Genomic DNA, 26,847 nt, shown 5'->3' with positions numbered 1-26,847 from the left:
GTCTTAACAATTCAAAAATGTAAATCAGTCATCCTTTAGTCCTTCAGATAATTTGTACAGTGAATCTATTCATAAAGTAATGATGAGGAGACCTCTGGATACAATGGTAGACTAGAAGATACCTTCCTTTGACCTGAAGAAGACCAAGATAAGAAAATTAAGTATGGGCTTTGAAAACATACAAGGGAAGTCCTAGTATGGTTGAAATGTAGTGAAACAAAACCAAAAACAAGGAGAAAGGATGCACAGGTCTCTAGCAGATGGAAGGGAAGCAGAGCCACATGCAGAAGATAAACTGGCCAGCCCAGGAGAAAAGGGGCTACAGTTTTTCTACCCAAAGAACTCAATTCCAGTTTTATTACTGGGACATATGACTTCTCTAGCAGGACAGGTGAGGAGTGGAAAGGGCCTCCTCCCACCCCACTTAGAGGTGGTGGGTAATACTAATAGAAAATCTAACTGGAAGATTCTATGCTCCTACTCGACCCCAGGGGGCTGAAGCAGCCCTGTAAGGAGAAGAAAGGAAATCATCTTACAGGGCAATTCCATTGTGCTCCCTTTCCTTTGCTAAGTCATGCATCTGAGAAGGTGATATTTTAACTGATTCTGCACTTCCGTAAATAAATGTCATAGCTAAAGAAAAAAGAGAAAATAGAAAATCAATTAAAAGTGACAAAACTTGGGGGACCTGAAATCAAAATTATTCAAGTGAGAATTCAGTAAGTAAGGTTGAATTCAAACTGCAATTCTCAGGATGAGAGACAACATAAAGAGGTAGCTGGGCCAGATGCTGACAAGACAAAATGTGAAGGAAATAAGAGGTATAGCTCAAGCAGTAAAGTGTACAGGGAAAGGAAGCCTAATGATGGTGGCTTAGAATAGACCTCACTGAGAATAAGTGGAGTTTGACAGCCCTGAGTCTGGGGTTTGCAACTGGATGAACAAGACGGTATAGAAGACTGTTTCAAGGGAGCAAGCAATAAAGTGCAGCGCGGTGTTTAAAGAGAAACACAGGACAAAAAGAAGCTCATTTCTTTTTAATGTTAGATCACTGAATTTGCTATACGGCATCAGAGAGCTACAAATGCAAAAGAGAGGTCAAAGTAGAGGCAGACTACTGTAAAGCTGTCTCATGGGAAACATAAATGCATATCCTCTTCTTCAGAGTATTTCAAGTTTCTGTTAAAAATTAAGAATTAAAAAACATAATCACACTACAAAGTTTTATTTCAAAGAAATTATAGAAAATAACAGTCATACTATATATCACTGGACAACTTCCAAAATATCTTATGAAGAGATTCACATCCAAAGCAGCACTAGAAAGAATTAATTTCAAAGTTGGGTGCTTTTGCAACAAATCTCTTAACTTTGTAAGTAAAAAATCACTGAATCGATCCCTTTCATGCACTTCATCCTGCAACAAACAGAAAGAGAAACAAAACCATGGGTCAGGTAAAAAACACTGTGGACAATTCATCTTCATCAGAAAACATTGCTGGATTTATATTGTTCAAATTAAATAAGGAAAGGTCAATCAATACCACAGATCAGTTTGCATTATGCATAATACAGAAATCATCATACATTAACAACTTACTGTAAATGACAAAGTACTACTCTTTTTCATAGACTGTAAAACTACGAAAACTATTAAAAACTCTAAATTATCTCAGTCTATTAAATGCAGTCTTAACATAAAATCAATTTAAATATATGTCTGGCTAGGCATGGTAGCTCATCCTTGTAATCTCAGCTGCTGAGGAGGCTGAAGCTAGAAGATGGTAAAATGAAGCCTAAAGAATATAGCAAAAGCCTGTCTCAAACCAAGGCAAAAATTAAATAAAGAAAAATCCGTGTATATGTAACTTTTAGTACTAGGGTCAAGTGAGAGCTCTGGTTAGGCAAGGTTTCCAAAGCATGGCTTATTAAAGACTACTACAACTCAATCTACTTTTTACTGAATCAAACTTGAAAAATAAGCTTAGAATATTTTAGTAATAGAGTAGTTTTTACCTAACAAATAGCTAATTAATTTTGCAACTTAACCACAAAATTAAATGACTATAAAGTATATAGTTGCAATTTGTAAATCTGTGATATTAAAGGATTAATTAGAAAGCTAATTATAGAGGCTAAAACTTTCTAGAAAATTCTAATTATGTACATCATTGTCATAGATAAGCACTATATTTCAAAAACCATCCTATATGGTTATTTCTGCAATAAAACCGAAAGGTAATAGCACCTTTATATAAGATATATTTCTAGTAATTATACCAAATTACCTTGAACACAATGTACTAAAAACAATAATTCATTTTCCTTTTACTCTAAAGATATCATTATGTAATTAAATATTAAGCTGTCTCAGCAACACATGGCAAATTCAGCAATATTCTTACCACAATAACATGAGTCACAGTTGACAATGTGCTATCACCTGCCATCAATGTACGAAGCAATACCCCATTAGTGCAAAATGTCAGAAGTGTCTTTGGTGAAACCCTTTTTAAAAATCAAAATGAAGTGCACAATTATAAATCTTTTACATCATTAAAATACAACTACTTTAAACGTTTGCTGTATATACAGTTTAACAAATATTATGAATATAATATGTATACTATTATTTTGAGTATTATGAATACACTGGTATATGTGGCTTGTTAGAAAAGTTATATGTATGTAATGTCTAACAATCACAAATTTCATCAATAACAGCTTTTAATTACATATTTTGTTAAAGAATATAAGAAGTTTAAAAACTTTAAAAATTTTAATTCAGTTAAAAAAATTAGAGTAAAAGTGAAAAAACTTTATTGCTACAAACCAAGAAATGCTAACATTGTCAGAAGTCTACAACTTAAACATCCTCAGTCTAGAAATCCAAACTCTCAGATGTCTCACTTCAGATTTCAGACACTCCATAAGCTAAAGAAGTAAAGTTTACTTTACAATAATATCCAAATCCAAACTATTCTAAAATCTGATGCACTTGTTCCCAAGCACTGTGAATAAGGGATACTCAGTTATACACTATCACTAAAACTGAATAACTAACTCAACTTACTAAGTTGAGTTCCTATCTCAACTCAGTAAATCAATATTCTAGACTTTAGATGGTACAGTACCCTCAATAAAAAGCCAACTAAGTCTCAGTAAGGTGAAACAGCATATACTTGATCGTAACACTGAAATAGGATTTATACTACAGCTCAGCTGTTCAAAACCTCATTAAGTTTAGGTATGGTTTCAATATCTGAATACAGATTTACTGATAACAAAACTATCAGTTAACTTTTTGTCTTCTGTGACCTTTAGTTTTTTTATGTATTAAATAAAACATAACTAAATCTGGCACAGCCATATCTAATGGGAACAGTGAAAGCCATAAAGCCAGCATGGGCACCTGACAAAGATCCAGCAACATGCCATCACCATCATGCCATCTTCCACGTGTTGCATACTTACAGGGCTTTTAGTATTTACACAATTTGGGGAAATTGGGTTGATGGGAAATTGCTTATGATTCATTCATGCCTTCTCCCAGGAGTACTGGACTCTAAGCTTCCCCAGGAAAGTCCTAAGCATACAACCCCTCCCGCTTTTAGGAAGATATCCTTATCTGACGCTACTAGAAAGGTCTTCCTTATGCACTAGAGAAAGAGGGAGAATTAAGTGGTCAGCTCTGAACCCATGAACAACAAAACTGGACTTAGCAGGTCATCTTGAGCTATTTGTGCACATGTATGTAACAATAATAAAAAGGGTATCATTTGAGAAAGTGTGGAACATGGGAGGGGATGGCTGGAGGGAGGAAAGGGAGAGGGAAATGACTTATGCTGGGAACCATCCCCAGCAATGGCCAGCTGAACTCCATGCCTGACTCACCTCTCCCTCTCAGACTCCTTATCTCCTCTGCAGACCTGGCCACTGCCTCTCTCCAGAGTCATTCATTCTGTGTTCTCTGTCCAAGGGTAGGACTTTCCCCCTCCCATTTCACATGATTATTTAATCCTCTATTTTTAGTTAAATATATACACATAGCTAGCTTAACACATGATAAAAGATAAGAAGACTGTCTTTACCTGCTTTCTAATCGGATCTGATAACCAATTGTTTGACCAATCCTTTCCCTTCTCTCTGCAGCAACTCTTTCAGCCACAGCAATAGCTGCTAATCGTCTCGGTTGAGTACAAAATATTCGGCAGGGGATGCCATTTTTAAAGCAATCATCTAACAGGAACTGAGGAATCTAAACCAAAAATTTTAAAACACCATAAAATGATACTCATTTTATATACCCAGAAATATCAAACCAAATCAAATAAAAATCAAATTTCAAATTTCCATCCTATGTCAAGACATTAATCTTCAAGTCAATAAGTCTCATACAACTGCTAAGAATCAATGAGAAAGTGTAGTTGTAAAAGATTTTTGTTCACATTGAAAACTAAACATAAATGTTTTAAATGAAATGTACCAAGAAATATTTAAGGTAAAAAAAGACCTTCAAATACTATTGAAAACCAAAAAGGATCAGAGTATACTGAGAAATGTAATTTTGGATATTAATGGTCATTATTGTAGGTTAACTTCCCCCAAAATATGGATGAAAGCAATGAAATGACAAAGTCCCACAGGGATTTTAATAGTCAAAATCATCAAGAAAATAAAAATACCTGATAATCCTAGAATGTCAGATACTTTTCTATGATAAAATTCAGGAGGGTCAAAAATATTTAAAGTAAGAAGTCCTATTGGGAATAGAAAGATGGCTCAGTAGTTAAGAGCACTCACTATCCTTCCTGAGGACCTGGGTTCATTCAATTCCCAGCATACATTGAAGTTCACAATCATCTGTAACTCCAGACCCTGAGGATCTGAGACCTTCATCTGTTCTCTGTGGGCACTGCATGCATGTGGTACAAAATCATACTGAGATAACTCAGAGCCAGAAAGACAAGTGCTGTAAATTCTCTCTCACACATGTATGATAACTACAGTGTGAATTGTAATACCAACAGAAGGGAGTAAACTAAGGGCAATGAGGGTAGGAGGGTTCAAGGGGAAGGACATAGAACACATTGGAAAGGAATGTGTAATGGAATAAGAAGGGTTCAATGGATGTGGGGAAGCAGGGAGCAAGGTAGAGGAGAGAGTATGAGAAGAAATAACACTAAAGACCTCTAAAAATGCTACTTGAAAACCTACTACTGTACAAGCTTCCTAAAATACTTACCCATTATATAAAAGGAGTTTAAATGGAGTTGCCTATTATGAGGGACAATGCTTCTCCCAGACACCAAGTGTTCTCAAAAAGAACAGTGGGGTTATATCTTTTTGAGTCGTTGGTCAGTGGGGTTCCATTACATTACAGATTATTGCCACCATTGTTGGTTACCCTCCAGAACTTGGTGAGACCCTATTACTGAAGATACCACATATTTGAGGCACAGGACATAGAAAAATCAAGCTGGTGCTGACCTGAAAGCATTCTCCTACTGACCAGTGCTAAGATACTATGCATGTTACTAGGGGAGAAAAATAATCAATAGTCTTACCCAGACTTGAGTCCTATGAGCTATAATAACTAATGGCCTAGCAAGATACAACCACTGCAACAACAGTGGTGTCAATTTTATGGAAGTACACCACTAATTACTGCTCTGTAAGACAGAACTCATGCCTGCTATTGCTAAATGGGCCAAAATCCTAACGCTGGCTAGATCATAGGCCCTGGACAATGATTTTAAAAAGTATTATTCTGTTAAATGGATATAGTAAAAAGTTCCCCTGTTCTTATTTTTATACATGTAGGTCAGTATATCTCTAAACCCTGTCAGAGAAGCTTCTTTACCCAGTAGAGTGTGATTCCCAGAGAGACCTACAACTGGCCAATGTGCAGAGAATAAAAGAGTATAGAGTGCTCAGCTCTATATAGGGCAGCAATATCACACTCTACCCCAAAGCTCAAGAATCACTGTAACCAGAACAGAAAGACTCTAACAGCCACAGGCGTAGATTTCTGCAGCCAAACACTATTTTCTAAACATGTCTGTGCTACTGTACCCAGTACTGTACATAGAAGCTGTGACTACTTGCATAAGATCTGCACAAGATCAAGCCAGTCAAAATCTCAGCATGGATATGAGAAAGGCTCATTAAGTTCTACTGATGGCTGGTGGTAAAAGAAAAGTCAGTTTTCTACAGGGATGCAGTCCCTGAGAGGCATACTAAGTGAACTGAGTAGGTTTTTTAAAAGTACATCAAGTTGGGAAGAAATCCTGGCAAGGGATGGGAGAGAATTAGAGGGGAAGGAAAGATAGATTTAATTAAAATGCATTATAAGCATGTATAAAATTCTAAAAAAAATGAATAAATTCTTTCAGTTTCTCTCCATGTCACTTATAAACGTGAATAAGGACAATACTGAAAAAATATTTTACTTCCTGAAACTGGCTAAAGTCTTCTTTAAATTCTGTCTAGGTTTGTGGTACACAGAACAGAAACATCACGAAAAATTTTAGTGGCATCTTAGCATTAAAGTAAATCCTACCAGTAAGAGCTAGTTAGTATTTTATATAAGGCATTCTATAAAGATTATCTCTAAATCTCACTCTAAAATGAACTAAGTATCAGTTCCATTTTATAAATGAAAAACAGGCTTACAATAGTTTACAGGGTTACAATGCTAGATGAAGAGTTCATGTCTAATAGATAAAATAATAGGAATTTGATTTCCAGGCTGTCTCCCAAAATAAAAAAATCACATAACTTCTGTTTCTTAAAAAGCAAATGAACTAGTTTAAAAATAAATATAAGGCAGAGTGTGGAGGTACACGCCTTTAGTCCCAGTATTCAGAGGCAGCAACTGAAGATCTCTGTGAGTTCCAACCCAGCCTGTTCTACATAGTAAGTGTCAGGACAGACAGAACTATACAGAAAGACCCTGTCTCAAAAACAAATAAATAGGGTTGGGGATTTAGCTCAGTGGTAGAGCGCTTGCCTAGGAAGCGCAAGGCCCTGGGTTCGGTCCCCAGCTCCGAAAAAAAAAAGAACCAAAAATAAATAAATAAATAAATAAATAAATAAATAAATAAAGTAATAAAGTAATAAAGACTTCCTTCCTATAGATTCTTTATATGCACTCAGGAACAATCTGTGTATGGAATAACTAAGTAGAATAACCAGAGGTTCGTTTGTACACATAGTATAAATTTGACATAAAACTATGAAATGGAATAACTTTGATTTCCTCCTGTAAACAATAAAGAAAAAACAAACCTGTGTGGTCTTTCCAGACCCAGTTTCTCCTACAATCAAAACTACTTTATTTTCCTTAATTATTTTAACAATTTCTTCTTGTTTCTCAAAAACTGGTAAAGACTGCCTGAATGAGTCAAATTCAGACTCTCCCCTTTTCACAGGAACTTGAGGTATGCCATTGTTGAGTCGCCCGCTTGTCTTGCTCATTTCTCGGTTTTCTTCAAAAGTGAATAAACAGACAGAAAGTTTATGATCAACACTGACATGACACATTAAAAATGGAGCTACATAATTTCCTGTGCTCCTCTGAATGTTCTTCTCTCCTGTCTTTACTACCCAGCACCTCAGCTACCACCCTCCTGCATGTGTGAGTTTACAGACTACCAGTTTCAGCAATTACACGGAGTCTTTCTCTAGTGTTTCCAATGCATAATGTATAAACACCAAAATTAATTACTCCATAATCACTAAACAAAACATAAATTATTTTCACATTTATCATAAAGCTTCTATCAGTAATGTCAAAACATTTTTTAAGCAGGAAATAATGTGCATTGTAAAACCTGTTACAGATAATATAACATTACAAAATAGAAAAATACATGGTTAAAATGACACATGTACAATTAAATGACTAATAGAATAATATTTGTAAATACAAAGTTCTAATGATTAATGAATTTTCCAACTCAGCATTTCAGCCAATATTCACATATGACAAAGCAGGTATTCACATATGACAAAGAAAGTATTGTCCAAATAGCTCAAACTATTTCTGTATTCACACTTAAGATACTTTCTTTACGGCCCAGGATATAGCTCAATGGTAGAATGCTTGCAGACCCCATGAACCCCACATATCAAAACAACCAAACCTTTAAAGATAAAGATTTGATATCTAGGATCATGTATGCTCTATGAGCTATGGACCTGCTCCTGAACACAACAATAACCACGTAAGTCTACACTGGGCAGTTAGATCACTTTCTTACCTTGGAAGCTATTTTTTGAATAAAATGATGACTTCATTTTATAATTCATATATCAACTGTCTGAGTAATCTAGCATACAGAAGATTCTTCCCCACCCCTTCTCAGAAGCCAAAGCCCCAGTTTAAAGCACCACACGGAAGATTAGCACATCAAGGCACTGAGTGACACAGAAAGTCACAGACTCTGGAGTCACATCTCAGCAGTGTTCAGTGGCTAGCTAAGCTTGAATGGATCATTTCACTCTTCTGAACTCCAGCTTCTACATCGCTCACATCTTACCACCCAGAGGTTGCTTCTGTGAGGCTAGGAGTGAGGATACTGCCAAGCACATGCGAACAGGAGCTCTTATCACAATCTTTAAAAAACTTGGCTCAATTGAACAATATGCCTTAATACTTTATTCCAAAACCTCCATTAATCTTAGTCACCTCTAATACACTATTAAAACTGAAAAAAAATTTGTACCATATTAGCTCTCAAAATTAAATCTAAGGTGGGAAAAAAATAATCTCTAAGTAAGAGAGTAAATAAGGCAGCTCCCTGGAAAATACATACCAGCTTCAACTGCAAACACATTTCCTCTTTCTGTTTTAGGTAGAAGTTCAGTACGTTCTTTATTGGTGACAGGAAATCTCTGAATTAGGCTCCTAACAGCATGTTTTGTATTATGAGTCAAATTACAGGTCATCATTGCATGAGCTGTTTCTGATCCATCTTTCTTCTTCACAGTTAGGTATCTATTTGCTCCCTTTCTGAATATTAATAGAAATAATTTATTTACTATACATAGTTGGCTTATTCACACATGATGTATGCCTACTTAGAAAATAATCTCAAACGAAACAATGAAAAAAATTCTGAGATATTAAAAGTCCCCCCCAAAAAACAATAAAAAACAATAAAGTAGTAAAAAAGGAGTATCTTCAATTAAAATATCAAAGTACTACAAACCTATTCCTTAAATCAACAATAACAAATGGGGAAAAAAGCCTAATTTATCCATAAATATTAAAATTTATATTTAGCAGACTTCTTGGTAGGTACAACCTCGCCAGTTAAAACATACCGGGAAGCATATAAAGGTGGTAAAATCTAAACAAAAGTCCCTAAATATATTGAAAAGGTGATGGCTGACTGTTCATAATAATATGTCCCACAGGATGCTTTGGAAACGTGTTTATCACATTCCCAGGAGAGCCTGGTAAAAGAGCCATTTTTAATAGCTGAAGCTCAACTGTGTAACACAGCTTTGCCATTAATTACTTGAAGCACATTCTTTGTAAATGAAAAGAATTTTTTCCCCAAAACTTGTGACTATACAACTCTGTCATAGCTCAAGTTCCTGACTGTCTGTCTAATTCATAAAGAACTGACCATATCTTTTCTGTCTTCTTTATAAAACCAAGAGTCCCAGGTAAAATGTTATAAACACAATAAGTCCCAAATGTACTCCGAAAGGTTTAATAATATATGCCTGAATTTAGTCAAGTTGGACTTATTAAAGCACAGACTTGGGTGGGAATCCTAGCTTTACTGTTTGTTAGTGGTGAGAACATAAGTAAACTATGAATAGCTCTAAACCCAAGTTAATAATACCTACTTTCAAGTTGATTAAGAAGTTAGATGTAAATTATAGCATCTGTCACAAAACAGACTTTAAATAAGTGAAAGCTATTACAATAAAAAATAATTTCATAGTTAATGAAAATATTTCATACAACACTTTCATTTGATAATGTAACTATTATAATGAAATCAGCAACGGAACCACAAATTGGTGAAAATAATATTTTCTGATTTCCCCAATTTTCATTATATTTAAATTTTGTCACTAATATCTTCCCCATAAGAATATTAAACTAGAGTCAGACTTGCTGACAACCCTGACAACCTGAGGTCAATCCTGGGAATCCACATGATAGATGGAGAGAACCAACTTCTGCAAGTTGCCAGTGGACAATCATACATGTGCCACAGCATGTGTGCACATGTTTGTGTCCTCACATGTATAAATCCATAAGTGTAAAATAAAGAAGATATAAAGAACATTAAACTGAGGGCTACACTGTAGTTTTTGCTGTAGGTCTTCTAAGTACAGCTCTTACTTTACTAACATTTAAATTTCTGCATGTTCCTTAGTGAATACCAGAATGAACTGTACGCTCTCAATGCTGTCACCTGCCCTGATAAGATAAATTGGTCTAAATTAGCGTGTGGTGACATCTAACTGTATTTGCAGCACTCCAGAGGTGAGAATCATAGACTTCAAGGCTAGCCTGGGCTACCTGAAACTTTGAATCAAGAGAAAAAAACCTGATCTAAAAATTGTCATTTCCACAGCAAACTGGAATCACTAGATTCTAAACATATTCTCTGTAGTAGGTTCTTTTCCCCTGTGTTGTTCCTCATTGTCTGAAATTTCGGTGCATAAAGGGGCAACTATTCATTTCCCTGTGCTGTTCACTTCATAAAATTTTAACCACACAGGATAGAAATAATGTTGGAATGAAATAAGCATGACAAAAGAAGTTTGAGGTTGGTGGTCTTTTTAATTAACTATATAATCAAAAGTATATCATTTTAATTCTATAACACTGTATCCTGGTTAATATCTCTTAACATGTCCGTGATACCAAGATGCTTTAATTTCTCCAAAGATATCTTGTGAAGCTTTGTTATGTTTTACCTTTGCCTAATTTTTTTTTTCTGAAAATACTCATAATTCATGAACTTTCACCAGACACTATGGTAGAGGCTATGATTACAAAACTGAATAAATAGTGGTCTTTCCTGAAGCCCAAAACCAAACTGATAAATCAAACTAAAACTTCTCTAACAGACTACATCTGTGTCTATAAATAAGCAGGTTCAAGTTTACATTTCCACTGAAAAGTATCTGTCATTTACAGACCAAGAACCTAACATGAAAAATGAAACTATATTCACCTTTTAAAAATATTTATACTTCTGAACATGTATAAATTCGGGGATCCACAGGAAGGTCATTGAACAACTACTAGTAGTCCATTCTCTCCTTTCCCCTACTTAAGGCTCGGTCTCTCTTATTTCTACCTCTGTGTAAACTTCTGGCCCATTCTGCAGTCTCCTGCTCCCATTTCACCATAGGAGTACGTAGTTACCATTGTTTTAACCACGGTGAGCTTTACTTGTCTCTCTTTGCTCAGGGCAGGTTCTGTGGATGGAACTCAGGTTGTTTGGCTTATACAACAGATGCTTTACAAGATGAGCTGCATCCCAGGAGCTAACTTATGTATGTTCTGCACCTGGGAGGTAAGGTGGATTGGAAGAAGAAAAGCTGATCTTGGTATAGACCTAAACGAGTTTATCTATACATACTATTTATAAGAATGTAAAGTTAAAACAGAAACAATGATTTAAATGTAGTCAGACACATGCATACTTTTCTGTAGTAAATATTTTTGAACAAAGTAAGAAAAGTTGTACACTTACCCTTTACTTTTAGAAACTAAACCAAGAGATTGACTTAGTCGGTGAATAAAAGCTCTTTCCGTACTGGTCAGAGAAGAAGGAAATTCCATTTCTACATAGGAAAAAAGGTTCCACTTATAGACAATTACAGGTATAAAAATGAAAAATACATATAAGTATAAATCAAATTACACATTTTATATGAAAAATGTATTTACTCAGTAACTCACACCTAATAGGATTCTGATACTAACTATTAATATTTATTTACTTAATTGTGAGAGAGAGAGAGAGTGTGTGTGTGTGTGTGTGTGTGTGAGAGAGAGAGAGAGAGAGAGAGAGAGAGAGAGAACCATATATGTGCACTGACCACAGGTCAGAAGAAGCATCAGATCCCCTGAAGCTGACTTGATGGTTTTGAGCCATCATCGGGTGCTGAGAATCAAACCTGGGACTTCTGCAAGAGGAACTACTGAGCCATCTCTTCAGCCCAGAATTCTGATATTATGAAGTTACACATACAACCTAAATATGATAAAGGACTTGAAAGTTCATCAAAGATTACTACCTGTGTTGAGATCGATATAACTATGGACATATTTTATCAATTTAAATTATTCTTGCCTTGCTTAACAAAATTCTATTTCCTTCAATAATGAGGTATGTTCATTCAAGCATTAAGAATTCTCAAACTGAAACTCCCATGTTTCTGTTCTCAAAACTGTAGAGGGCTCTTCCTCAATATTTCAGACTGGATTTGTTGTGACATTTTGCCAAGGCTTTGCTGCTGTTAAAAATATATGTTCAAAACCTTTTCAGACAATAAGCCTCAGCAGCAAGGGTCTACTAGCTATCCCAGCAAATTAAAATGAGCATTCAACAGTAAACTCAGTTGTATATTATGAGGCCTGTACTAAATAGGTATCTGACCTGATAAAGTACAAAACACACAAGTTTGTGTTTGATTTGATGCATCTAGAATTTCAATAAAGTCTATAAATACAATAAATTCAAAGCCTCCTCTGAAGTTTTTTAAGCTTAAAATAAGGCTACACCTCAATAATGAGGAAGACAGTGGGGGCTTAATAACTCCTTAAAAAAAATAACGTTGACTTAGCAGCCTTGGGTTGCAGAAAAGTACCTGAGGACATTTTCCCACCTGGGAGTAACCTAGCCTTTCCACCTTCTGATGCCTTAACTTCTGATTCTCTATCCTCCCTAAACTCACCGACCCACTGGGCTTCCCACTCGGTGACCAACAGTCACTAGACGGCGCTGGTTTCGCCTCTGCGGCCCGGCTCTGGGTTCCTCTGCCCATCAGGGGCGGGCCTGGGGGCGGGTGTCAGCCCGCAAGGTCCCCCGTCAGAATCCTCACCTCTCTGGTCACCGTATCGGAAGCGCTCCAGAGCAATGTTGACAGCGATCTTCACCTCCTCGTCGATACGAATGTCTTTGAGGCCTTTGGCCCGGCCACCGCTTCCAGGACCACACGAAGCCGGGCCGCCGCCACCGCCTCCGGTGCCGCCTCCGCTAGGAGCTGGCGGACGCGGCGAGACGCTGCTCGGCCTGGACATGGCCCTGAGGAGAAGCTCGCTCCGCGTGGGAGCGGCCAGGCCTGCTGCCAGCGAGCAGTGACAGAGACAGAGAGCCCGTGGGAGCGCGGCGGACCTACCGCTAGAAAGTCAACGCCGGGAGAGACTAGCGGGAAAGCGTCACTCACAGTAGCGGTGAAAGCGAAAGCGCTGGCACCACTACAGCCCAGAGAAGCCTTGGGTGCGCGGGTGATGACGTCAAGAGTGAGCGCCGCGCACGGCCCCAGAACGCGGGACCTCTGACTATGCTGGAGCAGCCCCGGGGGATGCGGTCCCTGGAGGCTGTAATGCGGTCCTCACGACCCTGAGGCTTTGGTTGTCAAAAAATATCATTAAATTGGAGGACATATTATTCGGTTATCCACTGGATCATTTAATGCTTCATTCCTTTCTTCAGAGCGGGCTTCTGCCCAGCGCTTGATTCACAAACTCGAACACTCTGGAAACAAGGGTTTTACCGCAATTCTGAGGTTCGTGGTCCAGTGGGTCAAATAAGTACAGTGAGTAGACCACTTGGTTTGATTTTAAGTAACGACTAACTTCTTAATGTATGTCTTTCATTCTGAAACACATTGAAAACTTGGTTACCTGAAATAAAGATCTAACTGTGTTTTACCTCGAAACCCTAAAAAGTGGTAACAGTCCTTAAACGTTAAAAGAAAAATGCTTATATGATAGTTATTAAAGTGTTCACTGTTTTAGGTAACAGCCCATCGTGAGTGTGGAACGCATAGCAATGAGAATAGTTATGTTTTGTGGCAAGATTAAGTTTAAGGAGGAACTTATCAAGAGTTGCGGGAGGAGGGGGGGGGGTTGGGGACAGAAGGTGGCAAATGCCTTTAATCCCAGAACTTGGGAGGCAGAGGTAGGTGAATCTCTTAAGTTTGATGCCAGCCCTGTCTACAGAGTGAGTTCTAGAATAGCCAAGGCTATAAGAGAAACCCTGTCTCAAAAAACAAACAAAAAAGGAGTTGGGAAGATTATGAGAATTGCCATTGGTTCAAATAGAGTCCTATGAACATAAATCTAATTCCAATGACCTGAATTGCTTCCACTGTAGTGCCACTATTGTCACTCTCCGAAGAGCAACAGACATGATTGTTTCCTTTTTTCAAAATGAGAACCAGAGTGTACTAAGATGCCCTCATATGCAGCCTTCCAGTTTCTCTCCTCTGCAACTAGAACAAACCATAAATTTCTCAATATCAAGAGCACTCAAGATCTTCTAGGATACCTACACTCACGGTGATGCTAACACTTACCCTCACACTGCTCAGATACACTTAATTTTGTTGTTTGGTTTTTGTCTTGCATGGTTTTTGTCTTGGAGAAGGCAGTCTTCCTCTGAGAATTCCTCTGTACCATAGTTTAAAACATAATTGTGGCCCTTACACAGGCATGCTTTCAAATCTTGTGTTATCATTTGCAACATTTGAAAGTATCTTATTTTCTCTTGCAAAAGTTATAAACTACTAAGAAAATGAATGTTATCTTGAATTGTCCTCATTCCTTCACACGAGTAATTTTCTCTCATGTAGCCTGGTCTACAGAGCAAGTCCCAGGACAGCCATGGCTATACAGAGTAAACTGTCTCCAAAAAAAAGAAAAAAGAAAAAAAAAGAAAGAAGGGAAAAAGAAAAGAAAAGGAGGGGCAGGGAAAAGGAAGGAAGGAAAAATAGAAAAGAATTGGTATTTCAACTCTCAGAACTTTTTAGTTGTTGTCTTTGGGCTACCTATTTCTTTGATTAGTTTTGATAAGTAGGGATGAAACTAAACTAACTCTGTCCCTATCTAAAACAAGTAACTAGCTCTGAGGTAGACTAAGAGAATTCCCAGAAGATATATTACAAACTTTGTTTTGAAGAACCAGAAAATATACCACAGAGAACAATTTTCTCCAGCACCAACAAAGAAAAGGCCATGGTAACGATACACATCTACACAGAAGCTGAGCAGAGGAGCCCTTCAGAGTCATTCACAGTTTGGATTCTGTCAAATGAGTCTGTGTATTCACAGGTTGGATTTTTTTGATAGATGGGATCTTACCCAAAGGGCACCTTTCTTCTATCCCAGTGTAACTGGTTTCACTCTAGAGGTATATGTAGTCTCAATTATAGCGGTTTTCTCTGCACCTGCCTTATTTGCAGCTTCACACTGCCTTGCACTCCTTTCCTTAGCAAACCACATTTCTCAGATCTTACTGTTCAGACTCAGTGTCTCAAACAGGCTGTAGATTTATATCAGAGGGGTACGTAATAACCACGCCACAGCTTGAATGATACCGTATCTTTGAATTTCCTCCAACAATTTAGTCCACTTCTTTTGTTGTTGTTGTTGTTGTTGTTGTTGTTGTTGAGTTTCACTCAGTTTCTTAGGACTTGAGCAATATGAACCCAGATTCTTTGCCAGAATATAATCCAAATGGTCTTTAGCCCAGTTCTTGACTCAATCTTTGCTCTCCACTAACCTGAAACTACACATTAGTAGGTCAGCCACAAGGTGGTAGTATAAAGCTATCTTTTGCCTGAAATCCCATTTTATATCACTAATTTCTACATAGAGCTTCCGTGAACTATTTTAGCAGTAACTGTTAAAAAAAAATAAGATAGCCACAGTGGGGTAAAGCGACACATAATTAAAACCATAAAACTAAACTCTTCAGAAAATGCTGTCGACTGGTTTTTGTCCTTCCTCCTTTTCTTACCCGCAACTATGTCATTAGATACCTTAATTATCATTCAAAACATCAAAAACTAGCATATTTCACACATGTTTTTAAAATTTATTATATCCCACAAATACTTAAAAAGACTAAAAGACATGTATTCTTATATTTTAAACTTTTGAAATTCTTCTTTAGAGGATATGTTATAACATATGGAGAATACCCTTAAACTATATTATGAACACTAAAATCCCAGTCCCCAATGTGAATGAGTACAGCATGTTAGGAAATGTGCAGCATAGCAGACAGAGCACCTGTTATCTTCAGGGGAAGACTGAAGAAAGAAGGAAAACTCCCTTCCCCTAGCAGTTCTTGCAGTTCCCCCTTTTCATTGTTTATCTTTTTCATTCGATGTGGTATTAAGAGACATAAGAGGGGGTTGTGGATTTAGCTCAGTGGTAGAGCGCTTGCCTAGGAAGCGCAAGGCCCTGGGTTCGGTCCCCAGCTCCGAAAAAAAAGAACCAAAAAAAAAAAAAAAAAAAAGAGAGAGAGAGAGAGAGACATAAGAGGAGAGAAGAGAGTGGGAAAATCGCACAGGAAGAATTCGCTATGCAGAACAGTTCTGTGTAAGAGAAGTCACCATGTCACAACACAAAATGAAAAACTCCTGCTTGGGCTTTGCATGCAGTGTTACAATGGAGCTTTTTCACTGGGGTTTACGGTTTTCTTGTTTGAAATGAGTTTGATCCCTCACTGAATATGGTTGTTCAATTTAAACACAAATACCCAGGCTCCTTACAAGACATATGTAGCTAGGGATGACTTAAATTCAACTCACATCAAACATCTGCCAAGTGGTTCACAGCTAGCCCAACACACCAGAGTAGAGGTGGAGAGGGATGGAAAGCCAGTCACCTGGAGGAGTGCTAAGAAAATGCTGATGATGCATAGCCATGTGTAGTCAGCTCGCTCCAAATATCCCCTGCAGGGTTTGCCACAGAATAAGAAACGTTTTTCCTGCATCTGAGCATGGGATTTGGAATAGAAACCATCAGTCTGGAGCCATAGCTCAGCAATTTTCAAAGCAATTGTTGCTTTGGGCTCTGAAAATGAGCCTTTGCCATGAGGACCTGGGTTTGGTACCCAGGATCCACATAATGGTTAACAACAGTCTGTAACTAAATTTAGTTCTTAATCACCATGCAAGGAACCTTGTAGAATAAAGAGTGCTTTGGCTTACAGTTCCAGAGTGTGAGTCCATGATGGCAGAGTGAAAGCAGGGTGGTAAGAGCAGGAAGCTGAGGGCTCACATCATGTTCTCTAAGAATGAAGCTGGGAGAGCACACTGGCACTGGTACTAGGCTTTGAAACATTAAAACCTGCCCCCAGTGCATACTTCCTCCAGAAAGGCCACACCTCTGAACCTTGCCCAAATAATGCTACTAATTGGGGACCACAAGTTTAAATACCTGAGAATATAGGAGATCTTGTTCAAGCAACAATGCTGTAATCCAAGGGAGAGGGAGCACCCTCTTCTGGCCTTGAGGCCACAGCATGTACATGGCGCATGGATATACATGCAGGCAACACTCATACACATTAAGTTTTAAAAGAATGGAAAATATTTTAAAAGAGGATCTGGTGACATCTGATCTCAAACAATAAATGTGCTGAAATGTGATATGTAAGCTGATATTGTTGCCATATATAAATTCCATTGGGCTCTTTCCAGGAGTGCATGTCCTAAATGAATAATTTACAAAACCCCTATGAAATTAATGTTATTATAATCTCTGTTTTGCAGACATTTACCCCAAACCAGTCTATGCCATATACATTTTGAAATATATTTGGATAGAAATAACTCACCTCCCCATTCCCTGAATAAACTCTATTCTATACTAAACAAACAAACAAACAAACAAAAAAATCAACTCTCACTCTCTTGCTCTTGCTCCTGCTTCCTCTTGCCCCTTTGTCTCTTCTCTCCCCCCTCCCCGTTCCCCTCCCCCACTTCTCTCCACTTGCTCATGGCCTGCCTCTACTCCTCTGCTTCTCTACTCTACTCTCTCTCTTTCTCTGCCCTACTGCCCTCTTATCTCCCCTCCCCATGCCCTGAATAAACTCTATTCAATACTAAAAAAAAGAAAAGAAAAGAAATTGTCCACCAGGGGGAGGTTTTATGGTTGTTAAATAGGAGAAGAAACATTACTTTTCATTGTGTGTACATGCAGCTCAAAGTATTTGTGTGTGTGTGTGTGTGTGTGTTGGGTGGGTGGGTGGGTGGGGTTCTAGGTTGCTAATAGCTTTCTACAGTCATTGCTAGAATAGGGGTTCATAATACATGATCATAATACATGTCGGTGATGTTCTAGGGTCACTAAGTGCATTGTTAGAAAGCAGGTGTGTGTACAGCCTAAGCGAAGTGGAGTCCTACTTGCTAAAATATTTCTAATACCTTCCTACCTTTGATTCTTAATGAAGGTGATAAATCACATTACAGGACACAGAATATACCATAAACCAAAAACTTTATGTCGGCTATGTCCTCAAAAAGAAGGTCACATAGGTCTGTGAAGAAGTTAGAAACAGGAGTAATCACTTTTAATTGAATTCCAATTATTGATTTCATAATTTTGTTCCTGCTACCACTAAAACTCTGGGCTCAGTGTTTGATGTTCTGATATTCCAAAGTACTAATTCTCCAGCAACAATACAGCAAGAGTTTCATGTACTCCCTGGAGGCTTTGTGTTCCTTATGTCCAGAAGTCATCAGTAAAGAAGAGTCCTCCTGGCTGAGTAAGTGAGCCGGATCATGAAGAGGAACAGAGCTTCCTCTTCAAATCCAGTTAGGGAGGAGCATATTTAGAGTACAGGCAACTGCTGTGGATAACTCCTGGCATTCTCCCATCCAGTTCTAAGAGTAAATGCACATGTGCAGCCATGTCAGGCTTGGCAGAAATGAGCACGTGGGTTGTGCCAATTGGCAAGTAGCCTAAGTCTGCTCTCTGAGAGAGAGGCAAGTCAAGATTCATTAGTATAGGAAGGAAAGAAAAATTATCCGTTGGGACCCCAAGATCTGAAGCTGTGATAAAGACTAGAGTTCTCTCACTAAATTTCCTCTTTTAAGGTCCTGCAAGAAGGACTGGGATGTAGTATCCTGGTATATAGAGCCACCATTCAACATTTTTAAAAAGTCCTAGGAGTTAAAGAGCTAGTTAAGAGCTCTTATAATTCTAACAGAGAACCTGAATTCAGTTCCCAGAACCCATGTGTCAGGCCACAACCATCTATAGCTCCAGTTCTAGGGAATATGATTCCCTTTTCTGGTCTCTGCGGACACTAGGTGTGCACATTGTATACATACATACACACAAACACACATACACATGAAATAAAAAGAAAAATTTAAATGTTAAAAAAAAATTCCCCCAGAGATGGAAGCTCTTCAAAATCCAGGAATAGTTCTTTCCCAATCTGAAATGGACCCACATGACTTAGGGATGGACTTGTGGGGAGATGCACTACTTAGCTCTCCCTCCAGACAGGAGCTTGCGTCTCAGCAGTTAAGAATGCTGTCATAAATCCTTCAGCTGTTAACCCCTTTGGGAAACTCACGATACTATGGAGACACCTTTCCTGTGCTATAAATCTAGATTCTCTGGATCTCTGTCTGATGATCACCTAAAGCATGAGTGTAAAGGCCTAGACATTCTGTATTTATGACGGATAACCTAGTAGATTGGGCAGACACGCAGTTGCTGCCATCTCGACCCCAATCTCCAGAATCTATAAAATGTCCTCATGGCAAAACTGCAGATAGAATCAGTGTTGCTAGTTGGCTGGCCTTGAAGTACACATAATCTTCAGTGATTTGGGTGAGACCAGTGTTCATGGGGCCCTCAAATAAGAGGATGAAAAGTTAATCACATTTGAAAACACTCATCAGTTCCCTTTGAAGACTGTAAGAGTCAAGGAATGCAGACATCCTCCAACAGCTGGCAAAGAGAATGGATTTCTACCTCAGGAACATGTCCAGCCAACACTTAGATCTTAACTCAATGAGACTCATTTCAGAATTTGGGCCTCCAGAACTGGATCATAAGAAATATATCGTTAAAAATAATAAAACTGTGCTCTGGACGTTTGTTGCAGCAGCCATATAAAATGAATCCAGTCTGTCTTAGAATTCTCTGTAAGGAGCTGGAGAGATGCCTCAATGCTTCAGAGCACCTGTTGCCCTGGCTGAGGACCTAGGTTCAGTTCCTAACACTTCCATAATATGGAACCCTACTCCCTATATCTGGCTAACAACCAGCTGTAATTCCGGTTCCAGGGGATCCAACACCCTCTTCTGCCCACTGGGGGGTACCAGGCATAATGTGGTGCAATATATACATATATACATAGACACTATACATATATACACATATATACTATGCACATATGTACATATATGTACATATATACACACATATGCACATATATACATATGTACATCACATATACATATATAATACACATGCACATATATGTGTATGTATATATATACATGTGTACATATATATACATATACAAATATACATATATACATATGCCAGAACTCTCAAACACATAAAATAAGCAACTCTAACATACAGAAAAAAATTCTGTCATCTAGAACCTGGGCACTCTCAGGCTTGCATCACAATGCAGCTCTCCCCATTGTCTCATCCTGCTTCCTATGCTTTTTCCACCTAGGTTGAAGTATTTAATATCTTATACCTGAAACTGCCTTGTTCGTGGCTGGTGGTTATGAGCTCAACTCCAGCTGCTTCCTGTACTTGGGCCCCCTATGTAGCCTATTTGAGTTGAATTACATCTTCCACCTCCCACATACTCTTCTACCTCTCACACAATGGCTAAAGTGTAAATAAATAAATAAATAAATAAATAAATAAATAAGATATATTATATATATTATATATTATAGTGAATGAATGAATGAATGAATGAATAAGATAGTTAGGGTATATCCTCAGTACATTGCATTAAGGGAGCTTCAAAGGGCATCAATAACTTGTGATAAGAACTTTGTAAAAGTTGACTTGACTTCCTTGACTTTACCTCAGTATTTTCTCTCAGAAATTTGCAGCCTCATTTAATGATAATTGACACTAACAGACAAGAGAGGCTGGAAGACAATTCACAATTTCACCATAGGATTCTTCCTTACATGTTGTGTACTTCAAACTAAGAAAGCCCTGGGAGAGTGAGGTGACTTTTGGAAAGTTACAGGAATTTTGCAAAGGTTATTATACTAAGAAAAAACATGAGGGGGGTTGCAGACAGCTCCAAGGAACCCTGCTCCAGCATTTGCATGTAGTCTTGGTGCGTTTAAGAGTTTGGAAGCATGAGCAAGAGATAATTAGGTTTGCAAAGTGCTTTACTCACTTCCTTTAACTGGTAACTTTACATAAATGAGTCCATGTACCTTGCAATATTTGTAGATACATTGAAATGCTCTACATAAATATGGAAGGAAATTATAACTGAGAAGAATAAAAGCAAAACTAGAGAAGGAGAAGAAAGCTGTGCACCCACTTCAAATAAATGCATAGACCTTTCAGAATTATGACATAAACAGCAGTTATATTTATGGCCATGGCTATTGCTCCTGTTCCAAGTTCCTAGCTTATGTTTGTCATCTTATATTCATATGGCATCTCTAGCCTCCATTACCTTGCAAATATCATCCTCTCACATAACCTCTTCAGTGTAAATTTCACATGTTTTATATCAACTCAGAAACAAAATCTCCTATGAAAAGTTGAATCTATTTGATTAGCCATTTCTAAGTTATCCAAGCATAGGAAAATGGTGTTTAGGAAATTTGTCAAGATCCTCTTTAAGAATATTCAGATTTAATCTAAAATTACTTAGATGTAAATCTCAAGAGCTATTGTACACATTCTCTAATAAGAAAAACATTGTCTTAGAAATATTACCAGTTGGTAGTTAAATCTCTACTTTCTGTAGACATGAAGTTACAGAAAGACCCACTTAAAACTTGGAAAGATTTCTGGGTTTCCAGGCCCCTTTATACATTTTATATCTAGAAAAAATACTTTTAAATCTCAAATCACAGTGTCAAGGTGGGTTTGAAGGCTGTGGTGGTCGGCATAGGTATGGCCCCCATAGACTCTAGTGTTTGAATGCTTGGCCTATAGGGGAGTGGCACTATTAGGAGTTGTGGCCTTGTTGGAGTAGGTGTGGTCTTGTTAAAGGAAGTGTTAGTGTTGGGGTGGGCTTTGGGGTCTCCTATGCTCAAGCTGTGCCCAGTGTGGCAAATAGTCTCCTTCTCCTACCTGTGAATCGAGATGTAGAACTCTTGGCTTCTCCAGCACCATGTCTGCCTGCACACTGCCATGCTTCCTGCCGTGATGATAATAAATTAGATTTCTGAAACCGTAAGCCATTCTCAAAATAAGTGTTTTCCTTTATAAGAGTTGCCATGCTCATGATATATTTTTTCCACAATAAAGCCCAAACTAAGACAAAGGCAAACAACTCTTGTGATGACAAAGATTTTATTCTATAAAAATTGAAACATAAAAGTTTAAATTTTGTACAATATAAGCATGCCCCTTCAGAATATTGATGGTGTTGGTAGCACCTTTTTGGCAAATATTATTGGGTATATTTGCAACATTTTTCTAAAGAGATATTCCATTTGTGGGAAATATTAATACAATTTCCTATCAAAGGGTTAGATGAGACAAAGAAAGCTCCGTCTTTAAAGACATTTGTAAAGATGCCATCTGGCAAAACCTCTTCTCTAGTCAGTATTTCTGTAAGGTCAAAATATGTGGTCAAGGCTACTTCCTATTCTCAAAAGGTATGCTTTGATTATCGGCTGTGCTGATGTATGAGGCCAAATTCTGACCATTCACAGTGAGAAATGGACCCCTGTCCATTAGGAATAAAAACCCAGAGTAACCCCTCATGTGCATGGCTGTAACCTTTTACAGAAATAAAACTTTAAAAAAAGATTTGTTTGTGTGTGGTTATGAATGTGTTGTGAGCATGGCTGGTGACCACAGGAATCAGCAGAAGGCTCTAGATTCCCTGGAACTGGATTCAAGGATGGTTGTAAGCGGCTATGCTGGTGGTTGGAACCAAACCTAGGTTCTCTGCAAGAACAGCAACTGCTCTCCATTGCTGAGCCATCTCTTCTGTCCAGAAGTCAAACTTTTTGCCTGGTTGGAGTTTTTGATTTTGTGGTTACTTTTTGAGACACCAGACTCATTTCTAACACACTCACTATCTGATTACAAGTACCTCAAATATCTGAAATGTTTGGAACTTGCAGAACTAAAAAGAACTAAAGTAGGAATAGTTAGATGGAATGAAAAGAAAGAGAAAAGGGCAAAGATCCCTTCCTGCTGACCTTGTAGTCAATGCCAAGAGAGATGGACTTATTCCAAGTACTTACTGCTAAACAAATACACCACCCTAAAATTCAATGATTTAAAACCACGACAGACCTTTATAGTTATCATCAGAGCTCTGGAGTGTTGGCTAAGCTCTGATAGGCTCTGGTTTTACTTATGGATTTGCAATATCTAGAGAAAGCATATCTCATTCATATCTGGCTCCAGGTCAGAGAAGGCCCAAACATCTGGAGGCTGTTTGACATCTTTAGTTTTTACATGGTCTCTTTGCATGGATTCTCCAGCAGAGCAGCTTCTGGATAGACAAACTTCTTTCAGAGAGGATTGTAGTATCCAAGGTTCTTGTCCCCCAAAGAAAGACGGGTAGAATCCACTACTATTTTAAAGCCAGCTTCAGAAGTCAAGGTAGTTACAAAGTCCCAGCCAGGTTCAGGAGGAGAAAGCATTCTCCACCTTCTGATGAGACATGTTTTTAAACTACCTCAGAACTTCATAGACCCCTGGCAGAAAGCCTGGAACAGAATAATGAATCATTCACTAAACCACAAGTTGTTTGGTTATGGTTCCTTTGCCTCTTGCTATGATAGGTTAGTGTGGTGTTTAAGGGCTCCTGATCTGGAGTTATGAATGCCTAGGCTTGCCTCTATGCTAACACAAGGCTTGGAACCTGGAGCAAGTCTAAGTACCTCAGCAACCCTACCTGCGAATCAGGATTGGTGTTCACTGAGCTCGCAGCTGTAGCTAGGTGTTGTCCTGCATTGTGTACTATCTCTTTTATCCTTAAGATAACCCGTTAACTTTATCTACTTCCCAAGTGAGGGGTTTTCTAGATCTGTGGTGTGATGTGATTTAGGCAATTGGGATAAAGTCGATTGCAGCCAGCCCAGCAGAGCACTGTTACCAGAAACCGATCCAAAGTGCAGAACAATCCCACTGAAAGGCAGATCATTCCAGTGAAAGACAAATTTGGGCTAAGTTTAGTTGCATGTCAGATGCAAACTTTAAAATGCCAGCCTTTCTGGGTCTCATTCCGGGCGGCAGAATCAGAATCCAGCACGCTCTGGAAAGTGGGATCACACGCAGAGTTTTGAGCCAGCAACGTGGGAATCCTGTCCCAGGCCCCCAGCCCACCCCCCTGCACACCCGCACGAAAAGGAATCCCCTACTCTGCGCACTAGTGCCAGAAGATCACCGCGGTCTGCCTGAATCATCCCTTAGTGTCAGAGGTCTGAAGTCTTCTTTGGCCTCCAGGTAGGCATCCCAGGTTCTGTGATTTCCAGAGCAAATCTCATTCCGCAGGTGCCACTTGGGCGATTGCGGTAAAACCCGGAAAGGTGGAATCCGTCGCTCCTGGGGCGGCCACTGGGCATGCTCCGTCGTCGGGCAGGTTCAGGGCTGTCCGCAGCTGTGAGCAGTGCAGGTCCTGCTGTTCCTCCCTGGGGCGGGAGCGCGATGGCGGCTGCAAGCGCTTGCAGCAGCAACGGTAGCAGCAGCGACACGTCCAGCACCGACGAGGAGGAGCGTCTGCGGCGGCTCTTCCAGACGTGCGACAGCGACGGCGATGGCTTCATCAGCTGGTAAGCGACCCTCCCAACTTCAGCCAAGTTCCTGGCGCGCTCGCTAGGAAAGTTTGGTTCCCGGAGCTGTGGCTAGGCCACAGAGTCAAGGGCCTCTTCAGGCTGCCTGCGGGTCCCAGATAGAAGGCGCTGCTCTCCTGGGGCTGCTGAGACACCACAGGCTCCAGGGCGCGGTGGAGGACAGGTGGGCAACCCAGGTAGGGGCGCTGTCAGTGAGACTCATGCAGAAAAATAACTTAGGAAAAACACCCGAATCCCAAACTTAGAGTCCAGGGAGAATTTGTCCCCAAGTAGCAATGTGAACACACTACTCTAGGGCACAGGAAGCCACCAGGAACAAGCTAGGGTTTGAAGAGTCTGAAATATAGACCCTCCCTACTCCCCACCCCGTTCAAAGGTGTGTCCTCTCACCTCTATTCACTGTTAGCTTCAAGAGAGATCTAGGCCTGGTGATGTGGTTTAGCCTACAGCCCTGGATCAAATGATGAGTACTGCCCATATCTGTAAGCCTTAGAAGCTGAAGGTGAAGTGCAGACTGTAAAGTTGCAATCTGTTTTTATGGGGGAAAAAAGTTTGCTCCGAATTTTGGATTGCCTTCAACAAAGCAGGCAGTCTAGCTTTTGTATACTCCCTTTCTTTAAACACTGTCTTGGGGATGCTCAATATCCATTCGGGAAATTTGAGGGTGCTCGCTTGCCATTTGACCTTGCCTACCTAAAGGAAACAGGAATCAAGGAATATTTTCTTACTGAAAAGCTCTCTGAAATAGGTAATAAATTACCTGCAACAATTTGGCAGGTACAAAAAACATCATTAATTTGAGACTTGATTCAATTATCAATGTTGATGAAGTTTTCTTATTTATTTTTGCAAAAACGTTAAAAATACTATAAAGACAGAAAAAGTAGTAATTCTGTTCTGAAATGAAAACAGTATGCAACTCCGATAGATTCCCACCTAGGGTGTTATGGGTTTTGCTTTCGCTTTTCTTCATTTGCTTATTTGTTTTTTTTTTTCATTTTTTCCTCCATCTTTATTAACTGGGGTATTTATTATTTACATTTCAATTGTTATTCCCTTTCCCGGTTTCCAGGCCAACATCCCCCTAACCCCTCCAACTCCCCTTCTCTATGGGTGTTCCCCACCCCATCCTACCTCATTACCTCCCTCCCCCCAACAATCACGTTCACTGGGGGTTCAGTCTTGGCAGGACCAAGGGCTTCCCCTTTCACTGGTGCTCTTACTAAGCTATTCATTGCTACCTATGCAGTTGGTGCCCAGGGTCAGTCCATGTACAGTCTTTGGGTAGTGGCTTAGTCCCTGGAAGCTCTGGTTGCTTGGCATTGTTGTTCATATGGGGTCTGAAGCCCCTTCAAGCTCTTTCAGTCCTTTCTCTGATGCCTTCAACAGGGGTCCCATTCTCAGTTCAGTGGTTTGCTGCTGGCATTCACCTATGTATTTGCTGTATTGTGGCTGTGTCTCTCAGGAGAGATCTACATTCAGTTCCTGTCAGCCCGCACATCTTTGCTTCATCCACCTTATCTAGTTTGGTGGCTGTATATGTGTGGGCCACATGTGGGGCAGGCTCTGAATGGGTGTTCCTTCAACCTCTGTTCTAAACTTTGCCTCCCTATTCCCTCCCAAGGGTATTCATGTTCCCCTTCTAAAGAAGGAATGAAGCATCCACATATTGGTCATCCTTCTTGAGTTTCATGTGTTCTGTGCATCTAGGGTAATTCGAGCATTTGGGCTAATATCCACTTATCAGTGAGTGCATGCTATGTGTGTTTTTCTGTGATTGGGTTACCTCACTCAGGATGATATTTTCCAGTTCCATCCATTTCCCTATGAATTTCAAAAAGTCAT

At 39.1% G+C, this 26,847-nt stretch overlaps 2 protein-coding genes across 6 annotated transcripts in view; one reads left to right on the top strand and one right to left on the bottom strand.

Annotated features, from left to right (window-relative positions):
- The window catches only part of Ythdc2 (YTH N6-methyladenosine RNA binding protein C2), a 65,266-nt gene extending 51,799 nt beyond the window's left edge, over positions 1–13,467 (bottom strand). The window contains exons 1-7 of one of the 2 annotated variants that reach the window (NM_001427202.1): positions 13,090–13,467; positions 11,736–11,826; positions 8,820–9,016; positions 7,291–7,490; positions 4,092–4,258; positions 2,406–2,508; positions 1,261–1,417 (exon numbers count right to left, since the gene is read on the bottom strand). In NM_001427202.1, the coding sequence (NP_001414131.1) occupies positions 1,261–1,417; positions 2,406–2,508; positions 4,092–4,258; positions 7,291–7,490; positions 8,820–9,016; positions 11,736–11,826; positions 13,090–13,288 (1,114 nt within the window). In that variant the 5' untranslated portion in view covers positions 13,289–13,467. Of the gene's footprint in view, positions 1–536; positions 1,418–2,405; positions 2,509–4,091; positions 4,259–7,290; positions 7,491–8,819; positions 9,017–11,735; positions 11,827–13,089 lie in introns of those variants that run through there. The other variant, XM_087592839.1, reaches the window with a different exon arrangement.
- Mcc (MCC regulator of WNT signaling pathway) overlaps positions 13,040–26,847 on the top strand; it is a 472,630-nt gene continuing 458,822 nt past the window's right edge. For 2 of the 4 annotated variants that reach the window (XM_087592843.1, XM_087592842.1), the window contains exons 1-2: positions 13,040–13,776; positions 24,704–24,981. In XM_087592843.1, the coding sequence (XP_087448969.1) occupies positions 24,966–24,981 (16 nt within the window). In that variant the 5' untranslated portion in view covers positions 13,040–13,776; positions 24,704–24,965. Of the gene's footprint in view, positions 13,807–24,703; positions 24,982–26,847 lie in introns of those variants that run through there. The other 2 variants (XM_087592841.1, NM_001170534.2) reach the window with 2 other exon arrangements.

Source organism: Rattus norvegicus, chromosome 18 (assembly GCF_021556685.1).
Source record: "Rattus norvegicus strain SHRSP/BbbUtx chromosome 18, alternate assembly SHRSP_T2T, whole genome shotgun sequence".
In the NCBI taxonomy this organism is placed as follows: Eukaryota; Metazoa; Chordata; class Mammalia; order Rodentia; family Muridae; genus Rattus; species Rattus norvegicus.
This window is presented reverse-complemented; position numbering and strand designations above follow the sequence as displayed.